At 38.0% G+C, this 27,560-nt stretch overlaps 1 protein-coding gene across 3 annotated transcripts; it reads right to left on the reverse strand.

Annotated features, from left to right (window-relative positions):
* Positions 1-1,453: 1,453 nt before the first annotated feature.
* Positions 1,454-27,109, reverse strand: ATP6V1G3 (ATPase H+ transporting V1 subunit G3). 3 transcript variants are annotated; one of them, XM_049634310.1, is made up of 4 exons: positions 26,888-27,109; positions 14,231-14,331; positions 6,830-7,029; positions 1,454-1,735 (listed from the first exon to the last, which is right to left on the reverse strand). In XM_049634310.1, the coding sequence occupies exons 1-3, from the start codon at positions 26,967-26,969 to the stop codon at positions 6,856-6,858; spliced, it is 357 nt and encodes a 118-aa protein (XP_049490267.1). In that variant the 5' UTR covers positions 26,970-27,109; the 3' UTR covers positions 1,454-1,735; positions 6,830-6,855. The 3 variants fall into 3 exon arrangements, with proteins under 3 accessions (XP_049490267.1, XP_049490268.1, XP_049490269.1); XM_049634311.1 differs by lacking the exon at positions 1,454-1,735 and adding an exon at positions 5,299-5,555; XM_049634312.1 differs by lacking the exon at positions 1,454-1,735 and having other exon boundaries at positions 6,736-7,029.
* Between the last annotated feature and the right edge of the window lie 451 nt (positions 27,110-27,560).

Raw genomic sequence — 27,560 nt, forward strand, 5'->3', positions numbered from 1 at the left:
AGTTTCAGTTGGCAAGGTCACAGCTCTTTCAAACTTTGCTGATGCCTGGGTTGTCACCGTGAGAAACTTTCTGCCTCTTGGGTAGACTGAAATGTGTATCGCATTCGGTGCCGGCGGTTTATTTGGGGTGTTTAGACATATTTACGTTTTTGCTTAGGAAAGCATCTTTCTGAACTGTGACGAGAAACTGTGAATCCCACTAGGAAACGGGTCTTTATAATATTGGCAAGGTTCTCATGTTCCTGTAAGCTCTATTTAAATATCTTTGGGGTTTGTCTGTGGAACACATATGTTCTTATTAATTGATTACACATTAATAAAAATGGTAACAAATTAGCAGTTGTAGATGATTGTTCAATGGAAGTGCTAGCATGATAAAACAGGCTTCGTTAAACCTCTGTTCCATTGAACCCTATTTACCCAAATAGAAACAGTTAAGACTTTCTCTACTTCAAAAAGGAGGTAATAGTTTACTTACACTGGCTGCGAAAGTAAATTACAGTGATGTTCTGCCTTTCCTTACCTTCCCACCCCCTTCTACCCTCATTCTATCCTTAAATAAGCTTTTTTTGTGTGTGTAGTTCCTTTTTCAACTGCAATATTAACTGACATTATTATTATAAGCATGTATGTCACTCACAATGTGCTAGGTAGGTAACATTCAGAGCATGTTATGGGCACGTAGTTATTTAATACTTAGAGTAACTCTGTGGTAAAACTAGTACAGTCTATTTTACAGATGAGGGAATTAAAACAAGAGAGGTTGGTCACATGCTCAAGGTCATGGAGTTAATAACTGATGGTGCTGGGATATGAATCCAGACAGCCTGGTCCCAGGGATGATGCCCTTAACAACACTGCCTCCTTTGATAGCTGTCATAGTAAATATGCTTTTCTTCACACTGTCATAGGACAGGTCCAATTCATTTAAACAATCAAACACAGGGAACCTCGTGCACTCAAAAGTTACATGGTCTTAAACTGGAAGTGAGATCTTGAGTCACAGGAGATGGCAGGAATAAGAATATGAGACTTGTCCGTTATGGTAACGTCCACGGCTATGTTTCCAAAACCAATCTCAAATGTGTGATACATAATAGGATTCAGCAATCTTAATTGAATAAATGAAAGAGTGAATGAATGATTCGTACTGCACGGGATGTAAGATCTCCCAGTTATGTCATTGGTAAGTAGCTCCTTCAGGCTACTCTTAGAAGTGAGAAAAGAAACCCACTGCCCTAACCACTTCCTGCAGTGCCAACATCCGGCAGCACCAAGAGAATGGAGGTAGGGGGATGGGATATGGGACAATCACATAGAAATAACAGCGGTTACATTTCTTCCCCTGGATGAAATAGAAGCATTACATTTTTAAAGTTTATTTATTTTGAAAGAGAGAGAGAGAAAGAGAGGAGGACTGAGAGAGGGAGAGAGAGAGAGAGAGAGAGAGAGAGAGGGAGGGAGAGAATCCCAACCAGGCTTCACACTGGCAGCCAGAGCTGACATAAGGCTCAAACTCATGAACTGTGAGATCATGACCTGAGTCAAAACCAAGAATCGGATGCTTAACTGACTGAGTCATCCAGGTGCCCCAGAATCATTACATTTTTAATGGCCTCTGTGCTTAGATTCTTAGCTTTATTTTATCATACTTTCCTTCCAATAATCTTGTTCTCTTTAAATTTAGGAATACAGTATCCATTCTGAGGAGAATTATCCCAGTTCAACTTGACAGCTGAAAGAAAAAGAACAAGGGAGCTGATGTCAGGTCTCAGTTCAGAAGTTGAGAGGTGGAACCAGACTCTGCCTCCCCCATGCCTACACCTGAGCAGCTCCCCATCACCAGACAAAAGCACACAACTGACTTTATTTCATTTTACAAATACAATATGTCTCCTTTGGACACTCAACCCTGCTTGACAGTCTTATTATAATTCCCCAGCACAGTCATCTGGTCACTTTCTAAAACAACCATTCACTCCTTCTCTTGTCTGGATAAGTCTCCTGAAATTTCTGTTCATTCTCGGCTAATCATTTCCCTCATATTTATTTTGAAAACACCAGTCAATCAGACAGGAACTTTCTCATCTCCCTACTGCTAGACCTACCTACCACCTGTATGTCAAACTCCACTTGTATGTCATCTTCCTGTTAGTGTCAGGTCAACTCTTTTACTTCAGATGGGAATCCTATGCTTCCTGCCCTCTCAGGGACTTTGCTTCCGCAATAGTTTTCTTCTGTTCTTTAGAGAAATATTTTCTTCTCTGGGAGAACTTCAATTGGTGTACGAATATGCTCTCGCATTTCCTATCCAAACAAAAACACATGTTTGCCACATCTCCCCTTCATGTGGTAGCCCCATCTCTGACCATTTTCGTAGTTTTCTAGTTAGCCTGTAGCTGGTGTCTCTCATTTGCTCACCATGCATCTCCTCCTCAAAGGCCTCCTTCACAGATCTGAGTCTGACAGTCACATATCTGTCTTATTGTCCTCCCTCCTCTTTTAAAGCGATAGCTAATGGGGATATCAGTTAGCTATTGCTTCATAACACATCACCCTAAAACTTCGTGGCTTAAAATAACAATTTATCATTGCTCTTGAGACTGTAGGTCTTCTAAGTGGTTTATATGGTCTTCACTTTTCTCACTTATGTGTTTATGGGCCGCCGTGGGTAATGTGGCTCTGTTGACCTCTGTTGATCTAGGTTGGATTTTTCCATGTTGAGGATTGGATGTTTCCAGAGTAGCCTCATCTGGAGATTTAGAAATTGGCAGGTTTTCATACACTGGCCAACTCCATTCTCCTAGTTCTGTTCATCTAGAAAATAATAGTGCTGATCTATTGGTGGCAATTCTTGACTTTGTGCGTGTTTGTGTGTAATACAGAGAAATAAATCAGAAACCATTTTATTCCTCTACATCCTGTAAATTGCATGGCTTTGCTTTTAGGTACAATGGAAATAAGTAAGAACTTAATGGAGTCATTTTTCATTTTGCAGTTTCTGATCGTGCCAACGATCAAAAGAAGGACGAAGGACGATTAAACACATTCTTACTTTATTCCATTTCTGTGTGAAGACCTGTATGAACAGGAAAATTATTTTAGGATAAGTACCTGTGCAAAAAAAAAAGTCAACATTTTTTTTGTGACTGAGAAAGCTGTCATAGATAAGTGAGTTGTCTCTGAAATATGTAAAACCTTTTTCATATGTAAATAAAGTAAAACCTGGCAGCTTAGCCATCTGTGGGAGTGTGAGAGCTCTTGAAAAATGACTCATTCAGTTAGGCATAGATGTGAAACCATATTTGAGTGTAAAAACTACACTTTTACAGAGCTACAGAGCTAAGAATGCTGGAGATCACCACATATTCCTGCCAACATAGTATGTTTGCTTCTTCCATCCTTTTTGGTTCTTCGGATAGTCTAGTAATCAAATTAATATAGGACAGATTAACAGAAGGAAAATAAATTTAATTGCACACATACAGGATGCCCATGAGAAGATTAGACCCAAGGACAGTGGGACAATTGAAGCTTAAATGCCATCTTACACGAGGGGACGAGATAAGGGCCTGGAGTTTCAAAAAGAAGGAGGGTGATTCACAGGATAATAAAAGGAGCAGATGTTTGGTAATTAGATGTTTGTCCTGCCACACAGATAGGTCATGTAGATGCAAAAGTTATCTCTTGGTAATAGCTCTCTTTCTCAAATTCTTGTAGGTAGTTTAAGGGAGAGGTAAAGATTTTTCTTGAGTCTGCTGGGTCTTGATTGCTTTCAGCTCAAAATAGCCCACATGCCAAAGTGGCACACTTTGGGGAGATGTTCTGAAATAGTTCAGATGTTGAGAATAGATGTGGGGTCATTAAAAACATTAACAAATACTACAGAAGTGAGAAAACTACAGGTAATGAGTACTGACTTTTGCAAATGGTCTGATTTAGTATGTAGAATTGAATATTGAAGGGCCTATGGAGATCATTTAGTTGAATGCCATTTTGTCTATTAAAACATTGAAAAAGGATCTGAGACCAGCGAGATTGAGTAAGTTGCCAACAGGACATAGAGAGTGCGGGGCACAGCCAGGACCAGACACAGAGGCTAGTGACACCCAATCTTCACCACTGTCTTCCGGCTGTCGTAGCTCCTTTACTGCTGAGAAAAATCCTCTACCGATTTTAGTGTATTTCTATTGCATTTAAGCCTAAAAAAACATCCCGTGTAGGCTCAGGAATTTATCAACTTGTGTGTTCCAGATTACATATTCAAGCTTTTCTTACACAGAAAATTGACATCTCGATAGTTTTCATAATAAGGTATTTAAGATATTTTTCATGAGGTAAGATATGTAAGGCAAATCACAAGGCTATGTCTTTTAGAATTATCTTTTCACATGGCAATTTTTCAAAAGTGCAGTTTTGGTCATTGTTTTACATAACTCACCTCTGAAGGAGTAATCAAAATCTCCATATCTGTGTTAAAGTGGAAATCCTCCGTGGCTGTCCTCATTTGAGGGAGGCAACTTTACTTGAGGTCTTGCCTTCGTTCCCCCTATACCCCCCAAAACTAAAGGACATCGTTCCTAGGAAAGGTTGATACCCTTCTGGTCATTAATTGGAGAATCAGTTGTCTTTCTGGCAAATAGAGAAATCTATTTGAAATTTTAAAAAAACTAACCTGTTTGGGTTTCCTTGCCCAACAAGTTGGGAAAAACAAATGATATTAAATTTTTCATCCATTTGCCCAATGTCAATATAAAATTGAATGTTTCTGAGATTTAAGACTATGTGGTAAAATTTTAATTTTGTCTGCTAGAGGGGGACCTACATCTAGTGTAGGTTAATCTAAAACAGTGATCAGTTAGAATAATTTTAGTCTATATTTGGAATTGAGTAATTTGGTAATGATTAAAATTTACCAGTTAAATTTTGTTTCAACTGGAACTAAATTTTGTCTGCATATATTCTTGGAAAAGCAGAGTACTCCGAGATTCTTAATGATGTAAATATAGAAACTTTTCGGGGAGTAAGTAATGAAGGGTGAGGACATTGGAGTCATTGGCCAGACTGGAAGTCCCATGTCACGGTCATTCAAGCAACAGTGGACAAGTTCCTTAATTGCTATTTCCCATTTTGTAAAACAGGGATGCGTGCTAACACAACCACAATAATGGGATCAAGATAATTCATACGTTGTACTTAAAGTGCCTGGTACCTAACAAGAATTTAGTGATTACCGTCTAGGCGGCTGGGCTAATGGCATACTGTCTGCATCGGTTTGGGGCGGGGGCTGCTATAACCAAGTACCAAACACACTGGGTGGCTTATAAATAACAGAAAATTTATTTTTCATAGTTCTAGAGGCTGGAAGTCTGAGATTAGGGTACCAGCATGGTCAGGGGCTGGTGAGAGCCCTCTTCCGGGTTGCAGATTGCCAACTTCTCCTGAGTGAATTAGCTCTCTGGTATCTTCTTATAGGGGCACGAATTCTAATCACGAGGGCTCCACTCTCCTGACTCAATTACTTATTAAATGGCCCACCTCCAAATACGGTGACCCTGGGGATTAGATTTTAACATATAAATTTTGGGAGGGACACAAACATTCAATTCATAATACATACTAACCTGCTACATCACCTGGGGCTTTGTTTGTTTGTTTGTTTGTTTGATTGATTGATTGATTGATTGTTTTTAAGCCTAAACACCTATGCTAACAGCTCATTTAATTATCATTCACTTTTCTCTTTTAAAAAATGATAATTGAGGGGCGCCTGGTTGGCTCCGTTGGCTAAGTGTCCACTTCGTCTTAGATCATGATCTCATGGCTCCTGAGTTCGAGCCCCACATCAGGCTCTGTGCTGACAGCTCAGAGCCTGGAACCTGCTTCAGATTCCGCGTCTCCATCTCTCTCTGCCCCTCCCCCACTAGCGCTCATGCATGCTCTCTCTCTCTCCTTCAAAAATAAATAAACATTAAAAAAATAAAAATAAAAAAATGATAGTTGAAAGAAGAATATCTGGTTAGTTGAAGGTAGGTAGAGAGAATGGTTACATAACCAACTCATATCTTTTTCTGTATCATCTCTCTCTCTCTCTCTCTAATCTCTATCTATCTATCATCTATCTTATTTAGGGGGAGAGTGGCAGAGGGAGAGGGAGAGGGAGAGAGAGAGAGAGTGTGTGGAGAAGGCTCCACACTCAGAGTGGAACCCAAGGTGGGGCTTGATCCCACGACCCTGGGATCATGACCTGAGCCACAATCAAGAGTCAGACACTCAACAGACTGAGCCACCCAGGTGCCTCTATATCTATCTATCATCTATCTATCTATCTATCATTTATCTATTTTTCTATCATTTCTGTAGCTATGACATTCTTACTGTTCTTTGAATTAGTGGTAACATCTTACTGATTTCCTCATTGATTAATGACTGGTTTCCTCACTAATGACTTAAACAAAATCCTTGACATCTGTTCATTTTATATCTGTCTGAGATAGAAATCTTTCTTTAAAAATGATCTTTTAACAGCTACAACAAAGAAAACATTTTCTAAACTGCTCAGAAGAAGCATTTTTTTTTCCCCCTAAACCTCATACTCGCTAAAAAGTGGCCAGGTTCACATTTTTCTGCCAAGTGTCAAAAAATATGTTACTCTGCCGGCTCGATTTACTTTACGTTAAATGACAAGTCACGCCCGTTACCGAGAAAGATATAACAACTTTTTGTTTGTTTGCTTTTAAATTCAGTGCTTATGTGTGAATTATGTCACATTGAAATCTGTAAATGTCTAGTGAATTTAAGATTTACATTTCAAATTTCATGCACATACCATTTATTGAGCAGTAGGGTGCACGTTTAGTGGGTAGCTCTGTAGTTTACGTGGATTCCCGGCTTCACGTCGCAAACCATGTTCAAAAGCTGTTTTAGCACGACTTCCATGTACTTGTTGTAGCTTCCATTCAATTCTTTTATCTTCCCGAGTGTTCGCTCGTCTACTTCCTCTGAGAGATTACTTTGAGACCCCATTACCTGACAAAATACAACGGACAGAATTCACCACACTATCCATAGTAAAGTGTCACTGGTCTACTACTTAAACTTGTTTTGGCCTATTTATTAAAGATTGTTCTAGAGTGTACACATTGCGTATTATTTTTCTAGAACTTTCTCAGAGAATGGATACGATCACCAATACCATAAGTGGGATGGATAAACTTTCCTAAAAAATGAAAGGTGGCCATGGTCAGTTACTTCTACTTCTAGGCTGGTCTCCACACAGTGCAAATTGGAGGCACATTCACAATCATCCTCCGTACTCAGGAGGTTTTTCCTGTACTGCATTTTTCATATATTTGTAAGAGTTGCCATTCAGTTCCTCTATCTTCCCCATTGCTTACTTTTCTGAATTAAAAGTCTGGAAAGTAAAGTGGTAAGACATCATTAAACCCCTTGTGCTGGTTTTCAAAAAGCAAATAACTGATTTGCCGATTTTTTAAATATATTATCTGAACTGATTAATTGTTGTTTTCCAGGAAGATATAGTCACGATATGCCCAGTAAGGTACTTTTACATGCATACGTATCTCTTTTTGGATAATAGATAATTTTGAAAATTTTTATATAAAGTGGATTTCTTTCATATTAAGATATACTTGTCCATTTACTTACATTATATATTTAGATACAGTTTAATATATCTTTCTGGTTGCTCTTTTATTGACAGTGATTCCCAGTATTTCCATTTATCTCCAAGAGATTCGACCAAAATATAATTTCACCAGGGGAGTTACTAATTTAAAGGGATTCTTCAGTGAAATCCTTTGAAAAGTTACCCTTTGTAAAGCAATCAACTCCTAATTCATCTCCTTTGTAAACTCAGCCTTTCTTAAACATGGTATTGTTAAGGCAACACAGCTGTTTTTTGTTTGTTTTTCTCTTCTGTGAATGTTTACACACAAAGAAGGTATGCATTAAGTTCAGTCCAAGAGACTCCACTAATGATTGACTTCTATTTCAGGGTTGTTAGACTATTCTAAATTCTAGAATTCGCATTATCTTTCTGGGTCCTAAACTTGAAATCAAACACAATTGAAAGCTATCAGGTTCAAGTTCTTTTCTGTTTATATACCATGCAATAAGGGCTTCCCAGTTCAAAGAAAATCATTTTAAGGAAATATAGCTTCTAAGACATCAAGTAACTTTTATAAAATAACATTGAGATAAGTGAGCATACAAGGAGCAGACATATGGACTGAATTTCTCTTGCTAGGTAGAAGTTTAAAAATGGAAGAGAACTATTTACCAAAATAATTCTACCAAAATCAATTTTTTCCTCTAAATCTACTATATTAAGTGAGATTCTACCCCACTAAAAAAAGTCCTAAATCCAATGTTTTAAGGGTTGAAATATTTAAAAGACAAACTAGTATAAAATTATTATCATTTTTTTCTTTGGAGCAGTGTTAAAATAGCTATTATTAGGTTAGATTTCTGCACTATCCTGCAGGACTTTGGAAAAGTTTATTTCAACCTTAGGTTCTTTTTTTTTAAATTAAATTAAATTAAATTAAATTAAATTAAATTCTATTTTATTTTATTATTTTATTTTTTAATTTTTTAAAATGTTTATTTATTTCTGAGACAGAGAGAGACAGAGCATGAGTGCAGAAGGGGCAGAGAGAGAGGGAGACACAGAATCCAAAGCAGGCTCCAGGCTCCTAGCTGTCAGCGCTGAGCCCGATGTGGGGCTCAAACCCACAAACCGTGATATCATGACCTGAGCCGAAGTTGGTCGCTCAACCGACTGAGCCACCCAGGCGCCCCTCAACCTTAGGTTCTTTATTTCAAAGCTGTCCAATAGAAATGTAATATGACCCACAAAGCAAATCATACAAATGATTTTAAATTTTCTAGAGTCACATTCAAAAGGTAAAAAGACTGGGTAAAATTAATTTTCGTAATATATATATTTTTGAGAGAACATGTGTGCACGCGTGTGCATATCCCTCCTCCATCTCCCTCACACACATACACACATCTGTGTGAGTGGGAGAAGAGCAAAGGGAAAGAGAGAATCTTAAGCAGGCTCCACACTCCATGACCTTGGGATCGTGACCTGAGACAAAATCAAGAGTCGGATGCTCGACCAACTGAGCCACCCAGATGCCCCTAATAATATTTTTTATTTAAGCTTATATTCTTAATATTATTATTTTAAGGTACAAGCAACACAAAAATTATTCCATTGTTTTTCATATGAAGTTTTTTGTAATCTGGTATGTCTTTTATACTTACAGAATATCTTAATGTGGACTAACTACATTTCAAGTTTCATGAGCTATATGTGAAGTGGCCACCTTTTTTTTTTTAATAGAATTGACTGTCAAGTTAGTTCACATACAGTGTATGCAGTGTGCTCTTGGCTTTGGGAGTAGATTCCCATGATTCATCGCTTACCTCTACACCCAGTGCTCATCCCAACAAGTGCCCTCCTCATGTTCATCACCCCTTTCCCCTCTCCCCCGCCTCGCCCCATCAACCCTTAGGTTTGCTCTCTGTATTTAAGAGTCTCTTATGGTTTGCCTCCCTCTCTGAAACTATTTTTTCCCCTTCCCTTCCCCCATGGTCTTCTGTTAAGTTTTTCAAATTCCACATATGAGTGAAAACATATCTTTCTCTGACTGACTTACTTCACTTAGCATGATACCCTCCAGTTCCATCCACATTGCTGCAAATGGCAAGATTTCATTCTTTCTCATTGTCAAGTAGTATTCTACCGTATATATAAACCACATCTTCTTTATCCATTCATCAGTTGATGGATATTTGGGCTCTTTCAGTAATTTGGCTATTGTTGATAGTGCTGCTATAAACATTGGGGTACATGTGCCTCTGTGAATCAGTACTCCTGTATCCTTTGGATAAATTCCTAGTAGTGCTATTGCTGGATCATACGGTAACTCTATTTTTAATTTTTTGAGGAACCTCCACACTGTTTTCCAGAGTGGCCGCACCAGTTTGCATTCCCACCAACAGTGCAAGAGGGCTCCCCTTTCTCCATATCCTTGCCAACATCGATTGTTTCTTAAGTTGTTGATTTTAGCCCTCTGACCAGTGTCAGGTGGTATCTCAAGGTGGTTTTGATTTGTTTTTCCCTGATGATGAGTGATGTTGAGCATCTTTTCATGTGTCTGTTTGGTGGCCACCCTTTTTGACAGTGCAGGTTTAATCCACAGATGACAGCTACTACTATTAGTTGTGTTCTTAATGTGGTTTTCTAAGACAACATGATCATTTTCTGAAAGGATTATAGTATAGACGGTACATAGCAAGGAGCCTAGCACTGAGCGACTAATCAGTAAGTGTTAGTGATTATTATTATGATTTTTCACTGACTGTGTTGCTTGTACTTTCTAGTTTTTTAAAGCCATTATACACTTTCAGAAACATTGGGATACCCTTAAAAAATGGCTCATAATCTCATGTCTCATCCTGCATAATTAAATATAATATTTTTTTCTGAGTTTATTTAATGCACAGAAATTTGAGTTTCTACATTGTTCCCTAGACATTACTATACCAATAACTAACCATGCACTATTTTTTTTTACTTTATTTTTTACCTTATTTTAAATTCTTATATAGTTAACATACAATCTTATGTTAATTTCAGGTGTACAATATAGTGATTCAACAATTCTATATATTACTCAGTGCTCATTAAGTGTCCTCTTAAACCCCTTCACCTATTTCACCCATCCCCCCACACACCTCCCCTCTGGCACCATATACTATTTTAGACAGCCTTCCATGGAAAGAATTCCATACCTTTATATCTGCAGACAGTGTTGATTTAAACCATGCTGGTGAGTAAAGAAATGAACATAAGCTCCACAAAGGATCAGTGGCATCTTGTCCACTGATGTATTACAAGTGCCTCAAACACCTCAAAGTGGATGCCCAATACATATTTGTTGAACTGAATAGAACGATCAGATCTCTAGATATTACAGAGAACTTATTACCTGTGTTCTATTGCTCTCATTGGCAGAAGCCTTCTATCTGAATGCTTAGGACACTACAGAAATTAGAAGTTGATCATTGTGTGACATGGGGCGGGTACATTTGATCAAAGGGCACCCTTTAAGGACTTCTCACTGTTGATTTTCAAAACTTCAGTGTTGAGACTGATACATATAGATTTACAGCTAAATGACTGATGCTGGTGAAATCTTTCAATATTCAGTACGTTTCTTTATAAATTGTTCAAATGTTCCTGTCTAAGAGAAAGCAGAAGTCCGGGTCCCACTATCATAGGCAAAACACCGTTTGGCATGCTCAATATATGGTTGCTTCAAGGAAACAAAATGTTTTCATGATATGAATTCAGGAAGGAAGATGAAGATACAAAAATCATCATTATGCTCCAGGCGACTATTTTCATTTCTCCTGTTGGGATTCATGATCCCACTAACTTCTGCATTAATAATAGATTTAATGTTTCCACTGTGGTCCGATTCCTTTTAGCAATGTCATATCTCCTTTAGAAGATGTTATATTTGGTAGCAATGATAAGGAAGGGAGAAATAAATCTTCAATAAAACAATATTTGTTGTTATACAACCGACATCGGGATACCTGCTTTTGTTGATATGTCAGGGGAATGGAAACAACACATACATTAACAAGAGCTAAGACACAACTAAAAAAAGTAACATCGAGGTGTCTCACCCACAGCAGGCAGAAAACTGGCTTCTTGGGTCTCCTCCCAGGCCTCATACTTGCCCTGGGTTAATGATGATGAGATTTAACTGGAATAGCAATATGTCTGACATATGGAGGTCATGCCAAGGAAGGAATATCTGTGCTAATGGTTTTACAATATGCTTGAAGTTAGTGGAGGCCTAAACATGTTGACCTTTCGATGTGAGCTTTTGATCAACTAGCTGTAAAATTGGCTTAGAGCTCTAATTATGAGAGCAATGAGGAGTTTTAATTATTTTCCAAAGCAGAGAACAAATATCCTGAGCCAGATTTACATCTTATGAGATTTTTCTGAAGAAATAACATTTCAAGAGATTTAACCCAGTTACTTTCTAAAATTACAGTCAGTTTTGTTATGACTTAGAAATATAAGTACATCAGAAATATCCTGCATAGAATAATAAATGCTGACTGGTATTAGGGATAACTATTTTCTCAGGTCCCGATATGTTATGGGTCATGACAGGACTCAATAAGAAAGATAAAGTCACAGAAGAAATGTTAGTTACTTATTCTCTCAATGAATATTTATCGTACTTACTATGGAACAGAAACTATTTCATTGTTGGGGAAAATAACAGAGAACAACACATAGACCTTATTGTTTTGGTGTTTATAGTTCAGAAGAAAAGACAGGCAATAAGTAAAAAATGTAAATATATGATGTATCTAGTAGTGTTGCATGATATGAATATAATGGAAAACTACTTTCTTTTCTAATGAAAGACACAGTTTTAAATAAGGTGATCTGAAAGATGAGCTAACAAATGAACAGAGATTGAAGAAGGATGAATATGTCTAGAAGATAATGATTCCAGGGAGCAAATATAGGATGTGCAAAGGCACAGTTGGCAGTTGTGTGTTCAATCTGTTTGGGGAAGAACAGGAAGACCGATATGGCTGCAAGAGACCAAGTGGAGACAAAGTAGTAGAAAACGTTACAAATGACCAAAGCAGATCTTGTTGCACGTTGCTGAAAAGTGTTCTGGTATTCCCTTATGATTTCCTTCTCATTTGGCTGGTTTCTTTCAATAAATCTTTCATAAGAATATAAAGAAATGCTTTTCCCTACACGAGCATTTAAAAAATATCTGCAGTTCACAGTAAAAAGTGGGTGCATGACATTTTCAGAACTGACAGGTTAGAGAGATAGCCAAGGGCCAATCACGGAGGGCTGTATACACATGTATAGACCTAGGATTTTATGATTCGATTTTTGAAAGGCTGATGAGAAGAATTTATTTTTGCTGAGTGGTCCACTTCATTCTGGGAAGGACTTTTTCTTTTAAGAAGGAGCCCCCCTGGAAAAGTTTTTCCTATCATGGGATTCGATTTCCCTGACCCTCTACCAGCCCCACATCTACTCCTACTAAAATAGAAGTTGTAAGTAAGGGGATTTCCAAAGTGCTTGTAGTTCATCTTTCAATGTCAGGCTTTACTTATGGTTCTATTGGGGGGAAAAACCCTTATATCATATAAACTTTAGTTGTAACACACAGAATTAAAAAAAAAAATTCTAGTCATATCGCAGTAGGAAAAGGAGGATGTTGGTTCTGAAATTTTCATGCGCTTTTTTTTTTTTTCACTGTAAACTATAGATATATTTAAAGTGCTAGTGGAGGAAAAACCTTTTATTTTATTTTATTTTTTTAAAGAATTTTTTCTAACGTTTATTTATTTTTGAGACAGAGAGAGACAGAGCATGAACGGGGGAGGCGCAGAGAGAGAGGGAGACACAGAATCGGAAGCAGGCTCCAGGCTCCGAGCTGTCAGCACAGAGCCCGATGCGGGGCTCGAACTCTCCGACCGTGAGATCGTGACCCGAGCTGAAGTCGGACGCTTAACCGACTGAGCCACCCAGGCGCCCCGGAAAAACCTTTTAAAAACATTTTCATGAAACATTTGTTGAATGGAGCCAGACAATTGAAAAGGAAATAATAAAAAAAAAAAATACCAGAAGACTTTGTAGCAATTTGCTGAATCTACCATATCTACTTTGGTCATTTGTAAATCTTGAATATACCAAAGAAAGTTGACCAAGAAACTCATTCTATAACAGTGTGAAACACTTTTTATTGATTGTAGTGGTAAATATTAGTAGGCAAAAAAATATGTTTTCTGAAGTGTTTTTCTTAATAAAATGTGTTCATCATCTGTGGTGGGAATAATACTTTAACCAGTCCCTTCAGTTTGAATATTTGAAAATATGATTTTTAATATGGACTACATATTAGACATTCACTATTGATTGATACTTTAGACAGCAAATCGAAAAGTCTGGAAAGTGAACATGTAAAATCAGTAATTCAGTAATGTATAAGATTTAGTCTGATGTTCAGGCTTAGTTGAACTGTGTCTGCTCAATCCGGTGTATTTTTCCCCCTTGATATTCTGCATTACACCTCTTGAATATTAATGTATTATAATCTATACCACATAGAAAAGCTGTGCTAACTTTCTTACTTACCTTAGATTGTTTCAGTCGAAACTCCTTATCTCTCTGCATTCTGTACTGGTTAATTTCTGCCACGGCTTCCTCCTTAGCTTGCTTCAATCGCTTCTCTTTCCCTGAATATTAACAGTGGCAAAGGAGGAATGAATTTTTTAATCGACATGGAATTTCAAACTTCAATTCTAAAAAAATAAAATAGGCGAGGTCTACATTGTTTTCCTGATAAATTCCTCTAAAATGGTGAAGTTCATTAAAGAACAGTATTGAAAAACACCTTACTTTATCAATTGGGTTTTTTAGAGCATGGAAATGACAACTTTCTTTCACACTTACATGTTTAAATAAAATATCTGCCCATTTACTCACAGCAGTAACAGCCAGAGAACAGATTTTAGCTGTCACTTATTCGGAAAGACATTATTTGGTCAGATTTTCTGTCCTGATTTGCTGCCAGGAATACTTCAGTCCACACCAACTGGATCCGATTTAACACTGGCAGATCTCCAAAAACACTACAAACATGCAATTCAGACTCTATCAAACTGACTTACAATTTTTTAAAGCATTTTATTGGGATTTTTTTTCTTAGCATTTGTTGACTCTAGAATGTCTGATTAAGCCCCACAGCACATCAAAGTAGGTATTTTTTTGTAGTAGCTTTCTCTGAGGGGGACTTGAAAGTGGCTGTAAAACCAATTGTTTTTAATGGTTAGGAGACTTAGTTAAATAGCTCTCTTTTCTTTTATTAAGAGCAAAGGTGTAAGCCTTAAGCCAGCAGACAGCAATGTAGATGAAAGTTTCAGACAAATACAATGCTGCGGGGATCATTACCTAGACACATGACTTTTTTTTTTGACAACCAGAGTAAATTTGGGGTGGGGGGTTATAGACTAATATTAATTGCTGCTATGCCCCCCCAGCACCTTCAGGGGGTTAGGTACTAATGCTTTGTGGTCATTAAAACTTTAAAGAAACTCCAAACTGTATTAAAATTTTTTTTTATCTGAACCCATTGTCCTTCAATTTCAGTTAAATGCCTTCATTCTTTTGCTTATTTAACAGTTTCTCTGATAGTGTCTCAAGCTTCTGCTTAGAATTTTTGTCAACTGTTTGTTATATTGTGCAGACCTTGAACTAAGTAAGCGTGTTCTCATTAAGCAGCGTGAAAGAAAATCTTAACATAAACTTCTGTCATCCACATACATACATGTCTTTATATGCCTTCATTTTTACATACCTCTGTAGCATTTGAGTGTAAATGGTTCCTGAAGCTCTCTCCCTGCTAAGCATGTGGTGTTTTGCCAGTTACCGTACATATATGCGGAATAAAGATAGATTTCCCGAGTTACAAACTGACGTGTCTCTTTTAATGCCTATTGTCCTTGAATGGGACTGAGTAAGCCTCATGCAGAGCAGACATTTAGCTACGTCTTTACTCTCTATAAAATCCAAGGTCTGGTGATTATTAGTGCTCTTCTGATGCTTGAGGCTTAATGGAACATTAACAACACTGCTTACTTTTTTTCTACTTAGTTAATGCTCATTATCATTTTGTATTTACAGATTCCTTAATTCTCTACATTTCTAACCATTTTGTGGCAACTAAACACTATTCACGGAACAAATGCACAATATGTTGATAGGGGAAACTATCCCCTGATCCTCAGCCTTCTTTCTTATCACGGCTGTCATTAACATTAGGACAAACATATATTTAATGTATATTAACGTTCTGTTGGTAATAATGGGTTGTAGGATTCATAATCACTTATAACACAAATGACCTGAGACGTCACTACTCTTCCACGTTAATTGCATAATGTATAAAAATATTGGGTTCAAAGTCACAACTCTAGTACATTAAAAAAAATAATAATAATAATAGGAAAAGCTCTGTGTGCCCTACCCTGGAGCAGAATCCAGTGCTCTACTTAAAAGGCTGTATATTACCTCCATCATACAGTGACAGGCTCAGAGTGTGTCTGTGATTCCCCCGTCATGGCACCAGTCACCTGCTGGTTCTCATTCAATTCAATAGGAGAGCCACAGGGAAATTGCTGCTGGCACAGCCATTTTCTGGACAGACTCAGCAGCTGCCGCTGTGTGAGAGCCTGCATATGCTACACCTGATTTAATCCAGTGGAAGAAACTGGAGCCTAAAGCCTGCTGTTTGACTAGAGGTGAAGCAAAATGCATGCATGAAATCAACTTCCATTAACCTCTAGCTTTCTTCTCTGTCTGTGTAGGAAGATTTCCAAATTTTAATATTATGCCTTATCTTCTTAAGCATTAAAAGTATTCTGGGACCTAAGAAGCATTTAGGTTTATATTCTTATTTCTCAACACTGTCTGTATCAAACATGAGGATGATCCTATGGAACAGTCCAGATTTTAAATATGACAATCAAATATTTGGTCCCAAACTTCCTACAAGGTCATACAGGTTTATCAGGCCCAAGGCTTGTTTGCTTTAGAAGACGTGGTTATCTTATACTACTAAAGCAGGTGCTCCAGAGTTGTGCAGGAAAGGATGGTTTTGATTTGTCCATCCATTATTCATTCAATGTTTATTGAACACCTACTATACATTCTGCATAGGGCTACAGATAGAAGATAGTGAAATGCATGTGGTATGGTCCTTGCACAAATACAGTGTAATTTGGAAATGTGTACATGGTGCTCTGGCTTTCAAGAAGAAAATGCAAAATACATAAAATTGTGAAGAATATATGTAATCAAGTAGGAAAACAACGGAACATATGTTTTGGTTCTGTTTGTTCCATGGCAATTGAAAATCACACATGTATGGAAATTTTCATTACTTAAATTCTAGACAGTCAGTGCTTGCCATCCATCCCAATAGTCGTGTTATGTCTTATGTTATTAGGGTAAGCAGGGGCGCCTGGGTGGCTCAGTCGGTTAAGCGTCAGACTTCGGCTCAGGTCACGATCTCTCGGTTCACGAGTTCGAGTCCCATGTCAGGCTCTGTGCTGACAGTTTGGAGCCTGTAGCCTGCTGCGTGTTCTGTGTCTCCCTCTTTCTCTGCCCCACCCCCCCTACTCTGTCTCTCTTGCTCTCAAAAACAAATAAAACATTAAAAAAGTTTTTAAAAATTATGTTATTAGGGTCAGTCAAAATATAAACAACTGGACCCAGATATGTAGAATGGGGGTCAGAGGAGGCTGCCAAGCAGGGTCAGGGGAGACTTCTCAGGAGGGGATGATTGAGCTGACTTTTTAGGCAGGACAGCCATGGGGATGAATATTTCATTTTGGAGATTAGAACAAAGCACAGAGACCCTTCCTAAGCTAGTTTTGGACACTCTTTGTAAATGGCTACACCTTAATAAAGGTATTCATTTTTTAGACATGTGGCTTGTCATGCAAATATGCCCTACATTCAACATGCCCTGATTGAGATATTTTACGGGAAATTCTGTGGAAGGGAAAGAGAGGGGGAAAGATGTTTGAATTGATTTCCAGGTGATTGGTAGGAAAAGAATTAAAAACTCAATTTGGGCAGGTAAAACTCAATTTGGGAGGAGGGAGTGCAATGTGAAGGATGGGGTCTCCCTGGTTTTGTGGTTAGGAGAGGCCATGTAAATTGAGTGTCCCAAATGCGAATGAGCCCTTGAGACACAGAGACCCTGTTCTGTTGACTGGATTGTTATATTGGTTTTGGAATTTGTTTAGGGATGAGGATGATGAGATGTCTATTATTATTTCAGAAGAGAATCAAAATTATACACTAGGCACAACGGCAGTAAGATATTAGAAGCTTTGTAACCTGAAGCAAATTAGTGTGTCTGAGCCTGAGTTTTCTCATCTATAAAACAGATTTAATAATTTACCGCAATAAGTCATTAGATGTTTTAGGGAAAAAAATGTAATTAAAATGCTTGACAAAGAACAGCTATTTGATTATTTTTAATCATGATGAGGAAAATGAGCCCAGTTTCTGGGGAACTTTGATTAAGAACAAAGATAATTAATACAATGTGAGTTTGAGGAAAAGTCCTGAGGCTGTCACTAGAAAAGCCTCTGTGGGCTTCCCTGAGGATATCCAAATGGAGATAGTTAAGGCATCTGGACAGACAAGTTTGGATCCAGAAGCAAGTTCTGAAATGGATGTCAGTCGTCTGGGTTTGTACATGTGCTAGTCATAGGGATAGGATTTGGACTGCAACCAAGGGTGAGTGTACAGAAGGAGGAGAAAAGAGAGCTAAGGTCTCAAACTGGGGGGCTGCCAACATTCAAGAGATAAGAAAAGGAGGAGGACTCTCAGGAAGAGCCTGAGAGTTAGTGGTCAGAGGAGTAGGGGAAATCAAAGAAACATTCAAGAAGGATGTGGCCAACAGTGTCAAATGCTACAGAGAATGGAAAAAAGAGACATTTAAGCAACGAATATTACTAAATATCCTCTTTGTGCCACACACTGTTTCTAGATCTATAAATACAACAGTGAAAACCATAAACAGACCAACTTTCTATTCTCATGGAGCTTGTAATTTGAACGTATTAGGTGGAGATAGAAGGCAGAGAGTTTAGGGGCACCTGGCTGGCTCAGTTGTTTGGGCGTCCGACTTCGGCTCAGGTCATGATCTCATGGCTCGTGAGTTGGAGCCCCGTGTTGAGTTCTGTGCTGACAGCTCATAACCTGGAGCCTGCTTTGGATTCTGTGTCTCCCTGTCTCTCTGCCCGTCCCCCACTCATGCTCTGTCTCTCTCTCTCTCAAAAATAAATAAACATTAAAAAAAAAAGAAAACAGAGTTTATGATATGATAGTGATAATAAGTGCTATGAAGAAGAAAGAAGGAGCCTAAGGGATAGAGAGATGGTGTTAACTTAGGTAAGCCTTGTCTTTTGGATGAAGTGATATATGAACAGAGACCTAAAAGAAGAAGACAATTAGCCATGCAGTTATCTGAAGGGGAAGAGCATTCCAAGTAGAGGCAACAGCAGATGCAAAAACCTTGGGTATGTGACATGCTCGAGAAGCAGCAAAACACTATCATGGCTGGAAGAAAGAGAACAAGATGACTGAATGTTAGGAGACGATACTAGAGAGGTAGCAGTGACGGCAGGTCACACAGAGCTCATGGGGCACGATAAGGCTTGTTTGGTCCTTGAGATGCTAAATTCATGAAGGGTATTTAGCAAAGGTGGGGCATGACATTATGTATGATTTAAAAGAATTTCTTTGGCCGGTGTGGTGAGAATAGATTGTAGGGGCAAAAGAGAATCAGGAAGACCAGTTTGCAATCTATTGCAATAGTTCAGATAAATGTTAACCGGAAATGGTAAAGTAGCAGAGGAATTAGCAAGAAGCTATATATACTTTGAAGGCAGAGTTGATGGATGAACATGAGAGAGAGAGATAAGGCAATGATGACTCCAATATTTGATTTTGGGAATAGAGTTAAGGATGGAATTTAACTGAGATGCCTAGTAAACAACTAGCGACGGTAATGAGAAGGCTGATGTTCGCATGACTTTGGAGATTGAAGAAGCACCCAGGGCTGGAAATAGCAAGTTTAGGAATCATCATTTATGGAGCTGGTTTTTAAAGCCATGGGTTAGATGTGATCACATAGGCAATATCTACAGATATAGAAGATTGGGACAATTTGACAATCAAAAGGTGACAGATAGCCAACTGTGAAAGTGGTGTCCCAAGGTCAAATGAAGGAAAAGTTTCAAAGATGAAAGAGGGATCCAGTTGTGACCGAGATATCTGATTAATAAAAAGGTTAACAATATTTGTGGTCTCGGCAAAGGGAACTTTGGTGGAGTTATAGCGACAACAATCTGGTTGAAGAGGGTATTATGCTAAGTGAAATCCGTCAGGCTGAGAAAGACAAGTACCATATGATCTCCCTCATATGTGGAATCTGCACAAAGCCACAAATGAATAAATAAACAAAAAGCAGAATTAGACCTATAAGTACAGAGAACAAACTCATGGTTGCCAGAGGGAAGAGTAGTGGGGGGATTGGCAAAATGGGTGAAGAGGAATGAGAGAGACAGACTTCCAGTTATGGAATGAGTAAGTCACAGGAATAGAAGGCACAGCACAAAGAATATAGATAATGATATTGGACCAGCGTTGTATGGTGACAGATGGTAGCTACCCTTGTGGTAAGCATAGTGTAACGTATAGAGAAGTTGAATCCCTATATCGTACATCTGAAACTAATGTAGCATTGTGTGTTAACTACACTCAAATAAAAAAAAATAATGAAAAAGGGGAGTTCAGGAGAAATTTGAATAAAAAAAGGTAGACACAAGGAATACAGGCACCTTTTTACAAAAGGGAACAAAGAAGATAAAGGCTCAAGACAGTCAGTCAAGTGGATTTGACAGAAGATGTTGTGAGTTCAATTGTGTCCTTCAGAAGGATATGTTTAAATCCTAACCTGTGGTACCTGTGAAGGTGACCTTATTTGGAAATAAGTTCTTTGCAGATGCAATCAAGTTCAGATGAGGTCATACCGAATTAAGATGGGGCCTACATCTTATAGGAGTGTCCTTACAGGAGAGGGAAATTTGGACATAGAGACAAAGAGGCACAGAGAAGACACATAAGGGAGAAGGTCTGTACTTACAGAGGTAAAGATTAGAATGATGCAGCTCCAAACTAAGGAAGGCCAAGGATTGTTGGCAATCACTGGAAGCTGGAAGAGAGGCGTGACAGATTCTTCTCCCTTAGTGACTCCAGAAGGGACCAACCATGCCAGCGCCTTGTGTTTGGACTTCTGGCCTCCAGAACTGTGAGAGAATACATTTCTGGTCTTTTTTTTTTTTTTTTAACCATCCTGTTTGTGGTAATAGTCACAGAAGCTCTAGGAAACTAATACAGGGGCGCACAAGAAATAGACTGAAGTGTCAGCTGAGCACTGGAAGCAAGGCCAGGTATCCACGTGCGTGGCAGGGAGAGTAGACATCCAAGTGAATGAGCCACCTGACAAAAATATGCATGAACCGAACAGAGGCTGCCTTACTTGATGTGCAAACAAAGAGCACTTTGTGAATGGAGATTGCGGTCTGTTACGAATAGCCATTTTTATTCTGTTGTGCAGAAGAAAAACAACAACAACCTTCCTTGGCTTTTGGGGATTGTGAATAGTATGATAAAACCAACCTGGTTCAAAGAATGTCATTATCTGGCTCACTTGCTACAAACATTGGATAAAGTCATGTCACCAGAAAAACAGAGCAGCAGAGTTCCTTTGGTTACACAGTTTCTCTGCCGACCCTAATCTCTCATTTCATATCTTTGCTTCCTTGGTATTTCTTTTGCAATTCTTTGTACTTGTATTTTCCTTATTAAAAAAATCGTTAGTAGTTTTGTGTAGATTCTGGATTGAATATAATCAATTGCTATTCCTAGATGAAAATGTTCTGTGGCTGTTTTAATATGTCCCACTTGAAGAAATGAAAGTCCAATATACTTACAAATACCCCATTAGTCTGTGGACTGTTAAAAAAAAAAAGAGAAAAAATTTACAGGCCTACAAAACACACAAGACAGGACCATGAAATTCTAATATAACAACTTTTATTTTATTAGTTTATTAAAAGCCATGTCTTCATGAACCAAAGTATTCACTTGCATAGAGAAGAATTTATTAAATCAAATCAAGGTGCTTGTTTAAATAATTTGGAATATCTGTCTGTTTGGAAGCAAATAGGCAATTAGATGATTTAAAAAAATATTTATGGTTGGTGTCCTATAGACCCAACACAAACGAATCTGCATTATTATATTAGCTGATGTATCATCAAAGTAGATAGTCAAAATATTGTCAACTATTTATTTTGCTCTAAAGTATAATTCAGAGAGGCCCTCATGGAAGATTGTGCTTCAGAGATCAGTGGAGCTCTATTATTCTGCTGTACTTTTTGACAGAATTCTTTTTATTAAGTAGTGGAAGAATATTCATAGTTAATATTTATTGAACACCTACTATGTGCCAAGTAGTGTTTTAAGTCCTTTATACATATTAACTCAGGCAATCTTGAAAATTCCATGAGGCAGATAGTGTTATCTCCATTTTGAGGCCAAGGAAACTGAGGTTCAAAGATAATCTGGCCAATTCACCCACCCAGTAGGAGGCAAAAACTGGATTTGCCACCCGGCAGACCAGATCCAGAAAGCGAGCACTGACCACACCATCTTGGCAGAAAATTCTAGGTGTGTCCTTCACTGTTATTAAGATTGTCTATTGCTTTTAGAACATTTTAAATATACCTACTTGTTCAGTTTTTCTCATGTTCAGATTTGAACATTTACATTGTTTACCACACCTTCCAATCTATATTCTGTAATACAAGTTCTAATTTTGAGTTAAACACTATTTTTGTCAGCTGCCAAAGTAGATAGACTGAGTGTTTATTTGTGAGAAAGGCTATGGTTCATCTTTGGAAATAATTAGGGATTATGGATTCTCTATGTGATGTTGAGTCACCTGTATTTGAGCATTTCAAAAGAGCTGTAGAGTTTTCCAAGTTTCAATGGGTGTAAACGGAATAAATGCTGATCTCATAACAAGTCATAATTACAAGTAAAAATACCATATATTTCAGAGGAACACAAGTCTTTTTTCCTCCTATTGATGATGGTACCTTGAATTTCTAATCTAATTCTGTTGAAAGTAGTTCAGTTGCCCGTACCTGGAACTCCAGGACAGGTCTGATGTTCTGCTGTAAAATATATAACTTGCCTTGGGCCCACACACTCACTATTATGTTTTGACTAATGCACAATTTTTAAGGCAGAAGGTGTTAATTTCAAATAAGGTAATTTAAAATAGGGCCAAACTACTGTGATTCCATCTAAAATCGACCGAACAGCAAGACTATTTTGCACGTAAAAATTTGTGTCTTAACTGATAAATATAATTTAATCTGTAATTAGTAAACACAGACTAATATCTGAGCTTTCCTAGCCATCTACTAGAGGCTGTCCAACTCTCCCTCAAGACAGGAAAAGCTGACGCAGAACTAGCAGCAGTTGTTAAAAAAAAATAGATCGTCCTAATCTTTTATTCCATTCTCTTATTTTTATTACTTATAGTAATATATAAGTATACATATTATGTTAGTTAAAAATAAAAATAACTATTTTGATTATACTCTATCTTAGGTATAGTTTTCTGATCCTTAAAACATCATGGCCATCTATCTATCATCTATCTATCTATCTATCTATCATACATATGGCATATATATATCTATCTGATATTTATATATTTCATATATATATCTTGTATTTCTATCTAAAAAAGAGTCAAACTCAGAGATGTGGAAACATAAGAAAAAAACCAATGCTTTTTCTACTCTGTTGTTTCACAGCCCAACTTTTTGAGTCTGCTCACCATTTTCCCTCACATCAGCCCAGCCACAATGTTCTCTCGTGACCGGTGAGTGTCTTGAGAGCAGAGACCTGTATATTTCATTTCCAGAGACCTAACAGCCTTCAGGAGAATTCCTGATACATCAGGTCTACAAACTCTTATCTATATCCTTTAAGGCAAAGCATTTATACCTTGTATTGTATTATGTAGCAACTTCACTGAGCTCCAAGGCAGTCCTTTTTAATGGAATATATTAATATTTTTGCAGCATTATATATAAATATACTACCTTACTAACCTTGCATTTTTCTAAAATGATTAACATGTGAATTGCCATTGCTTTTTTCCCGCCTCTCCATCCTTCCCTGTCTCCCTCTCCCTCTCTTTTTCTCTTTCTTTCTTTTAGATATATATTAAGGAGTCCTTCCATGTGCAGATTTCTGAGAAGCTTTCACATAAATGGATTTAACAAAGAGAAAGTGATCCCAGACTTCCCATGATGGTGGCCACTATTGCAATGTATTGGTTTTCATCTGAAACTATTCTGTCAGATATTCAAATGAATTGCTTTTTGGGGGGGAAAAAAGTGAAATATATGGGTTTACAAAAATGATGGCTATCTGTACCTCTCATGGCATTATTCCTTTCTTCTTTTTATGTTCATTTATGCATTTATCTCACTAGAATTGTTTACGGAAGAGTCTAGGTCTACTCATTAGTGTATATAACAAAATGGCTTGGAAACAGTAGGCCCTCAATAAATATTTACTAAATTAAATAAATTAATAAATTGCAAAACCAGTGAAATATGAGAAAGGTGGCAAAATACCGGGTACAAAAGGTAGTATTTTATTTGCTACAGAAGCTTGAGAAGTCAGTATGACGGGCGCAGTAACTGAAGTTGTAACCATAAACTGTTACCTGCTCATAGCTACGTAAGAAAGCAGCTACTATCTGGAGAAAACTGTCCTTAAAGCCTATGCTTTGTGAGGCAAAGAGGACAGACTGACATTCTCTGTAAAATACAGCCCAAAGGTTGGTTGTGCAAATAACATTTGAAAAAATATTTTCCAAAATGTTTTTATGGCCTGGATACTTATGATTACTGGTTGCATATTGGCTTGAATATTTATGACTGAAGACCAAGGGAAAAGGTACACAAGTAACTTCAAGTTACTGGCAAATCAAATGAATGTTTTGTATGAAAATAAGATAATATGTGGTTTACAACACTGCCTTCTGGGAAAGATTGTCCAAGGACAGCATATTCGCTCGCCGAAAGGCAAACAAGGTTGGCTTTTATTTTTACTATGAAATCTGTGTCTAGAAAGTTTTGAGTGGTCCTCTCCTCCAAACAACTTGCATGATTCACAAAGCCTTTCTTCTCGAACGGCTTTGCAAAAGACACACTGGCAAAAAGCAACTGAATCATATGATAGTATTAATGTGCTCAATATTGTAATTTTGCTTTTTCCATGATGAGGAAGCAAAGGTAATGCAATTCTAACATCTTAAAATAAGTTGGCCTTCTGTTCTGGAAGTGGTTAAAAATTTGCATAAAAGATAAGGAAGTTTTCTACACTGCTTCAATCAGCAGGTCCTTGACTGCTTTGTTTTCTATAAAATTACTCTGCATTCATACCATTTTGCAGTCATTTGCATGGTTTGTTATAGAAAAAGAAATGGAGAAGTAGGTACAGTTTGTCTTAAGTTTTTCTCCTTCCTTTTCTCTTTGAGCACCTTCCACATGATGAAGTAAGTCCTCCTTTTGCCGCTGTCGGTAGTTACATTGCCCACCGCTCAAGAGATCAACTTAAGAAAGAAAAATGATTTTACCTGTGATCAAAAAACCCTGTGGAATGAGTACTGCCTCGCTCCTGGTTTCCTCTCTTGCATTATAATGCTCTGTTACAGCATCCCATTCCATACATCTAAACAAGCTTTTGCACTACGTACTCTGTTCCCATCACTATATTCACCCAAAGAGTTGCATCAACATTTTTAAGACGGGGCCACTTCTTACTGAATTTTGAATCTAATTGCAGGGGCAAGACATGTCATTAGGAAGAAGCTAATAGACGCAAATTATTATAGATTAAATAATACTGTGATATGAAACAGGATAGTGGAAAAAGCATAGTTCTTATTCCTAAATTCGAGTTGTTCATTGACAACATGTCAGTTTATTCATTATGAAAATTATGAAAGTTTTGTATAGTGCAGTTGTTAAGATCTTCTCTGTACCATTCGTACTGTGTGTGAGTTTAGGCAAGTTGCCTAATTTATCTGAGCATCATTTCTCCTCTTTGCCAAAAGAGTTGGTGTGAGTAAATAAAGTAAGAATTAAGCATGGTGCCTGCGTGATATTTTCTATCTTTAAAATATGACCTTTGGCAAATGATGAATTCTCAGTTTTTACATACATCATGTGGAAATAATAGTAACATCTCATTCATATGGTTGTGGTGTATATCAAAGAGCATAGGAAGGGGGTTGACATTTACTGAGATCATTCTGTACTGATATAGAGATGCATGACTACATAAAAAGAAGGTTAGAAAATGAGAATAAAATGGAAATATTTAAAAAATATTGGCAGTTAAAAGCCAATATTAAATTTTTTTTTAATGTTTATTTATTTTTGAGACAGAGAGAGACAGAGCATGAACGGGGGAGGGTCACAGAGAGAAGGAGACACAGAATCTGAAACAGGCTCCAGGCTCTGAGCTGTCAGCACAGAGCCCGACCTGGGGCTCGAACCCACGAACCGTGAGATCATGACCTGAGCCGAAGTCGGACGCTTAACCGACTGAGCCACCCAGGCGCCCCAAAAGCCAATATTAAAGAGGGATGGGAACCAACTGTTAACTGTTACTGTCACAATTTTATAGGAACAGAAACTGATGCTTACAGAGGGTAAGTAATTTGCTCACGTTCACTCACAAGTAGATTCAGTCTGGAAGTTGTCTATCTCTTAACAGTTTCACAATATTGAGAAACTGAGGCGTGGCAACATTAAGGAAGGTGCAGAGACAAGCCTCAAGGCCTTGTCTCCTTGTAAACTCAATGTCCACTGTCATTTCATTTAGCACATGACCTCTTTGGAGGATCTGGGTTAGAGAACTTCGTCCTCTGGGTAGCCAGAGGGACATATGACTGGGTAGTTTCAGTGAACTGGCCAAGCTTTCTGAGGGTGTGGTGGAAACAGGGTTTGAAACAGAGTCTGTCTGCCCCTAAAGGCCCATGCTCATTTCGTCGCACCCGCCTCAATCATTTTGTGACAAATCCCTTCTAAGTAAGACAGGACGGAGACTTACTCTTCTTGGCTTCCTCTAGCTTGTCCTTGGCCCTTTTTTCTGCCTGAAGGAGCTGGTGGATCCCCTGAGACTGGCTGGTCATGGCAGCCTGCTTCGAGTTAGGTGGCTTCTGTGAAATCTGGGAAGTGGCACATCTATTTATCCTTTAAGAAATCACCACATAACTCAGATTGTTGTGTCAACAGCGAGTTCTAAACACAGGTGTTTGTTCCCAAATGGCCTGATTGGGCCAGATAGCTGGGCCCCAAGGAGAGCCCAAGGGTGGAATCCAGAAAAACAAGTTCAGTCAAAATGAGGAAGCTGAAAACTTGTCATTTCAGCTAACTTCAGTCTTCTATACAAAATAAGATTTTCATGGGGTATTGAGTCTACTTATAAAGAAAACAAGTAAGATACCTTTTGGCAGATTAGCTTCTTTCTTCCAAGAAATATTGACTTATTTATGATTTTTTTCTTTTTTTAAATGTTTATTTATTTTTGAGAGAGGGAGAGAAAGGGAGGCGAGTGGGAGAGGGGCAGAGAGAGAGAGGGAGACACAGAATCCAAAGCAGGCTCCAGGCTCCGAGAGGTCAGCAGATCCCGATACAGGGCTCGAACTCATGAATCATGAGATCATGACCTGAGCCAAAGTTGGATGCTAAACAGACTGAGCCATGCAGGCGCCCCACAAAAT

The sequence above is a fragment of the Panthera uncia genome, chromosome F1 (genome assembly GCF_023721935.1).
Source record: "Panthera uncia isolate 11264 chromosome F1, Puncia_PCG_1.0, whole genome shotgun sequence".
In the NCBI taxonomy this organism is placed as follows: Eukaryota; Metazoa; Chordata; class Mammalia; order Carnivora; family Felidae; genus Panthera; species Panthera uncia.

Excerpts from the sequence above, each read along its gene's own strand:
- ATP6V1G3 (XM_049634310.1), bottom strand. The coding sequence starts at position 26,969 with ATGACCAGCCAGTCTCAGGGGATCCACCAGCTCCTTCAGGCAGAAAAA. Across the intron at positions 14,332-26,887 it reads GCTAGAGGAAGCCAAGAAGA|GGAAAGAGAAGCGATTGAAG; the intron begins GTAAGTCTCCGT and ends GTTAATATTCAG. Across the intron at positions 7,030-14,230 it reads TTCGACTGAAACAATCTAAG|GTAATGGGGTCTCAAAGTAA; the intron begins GTAAGTAAGAAA and ends GTATTTTGTCAG.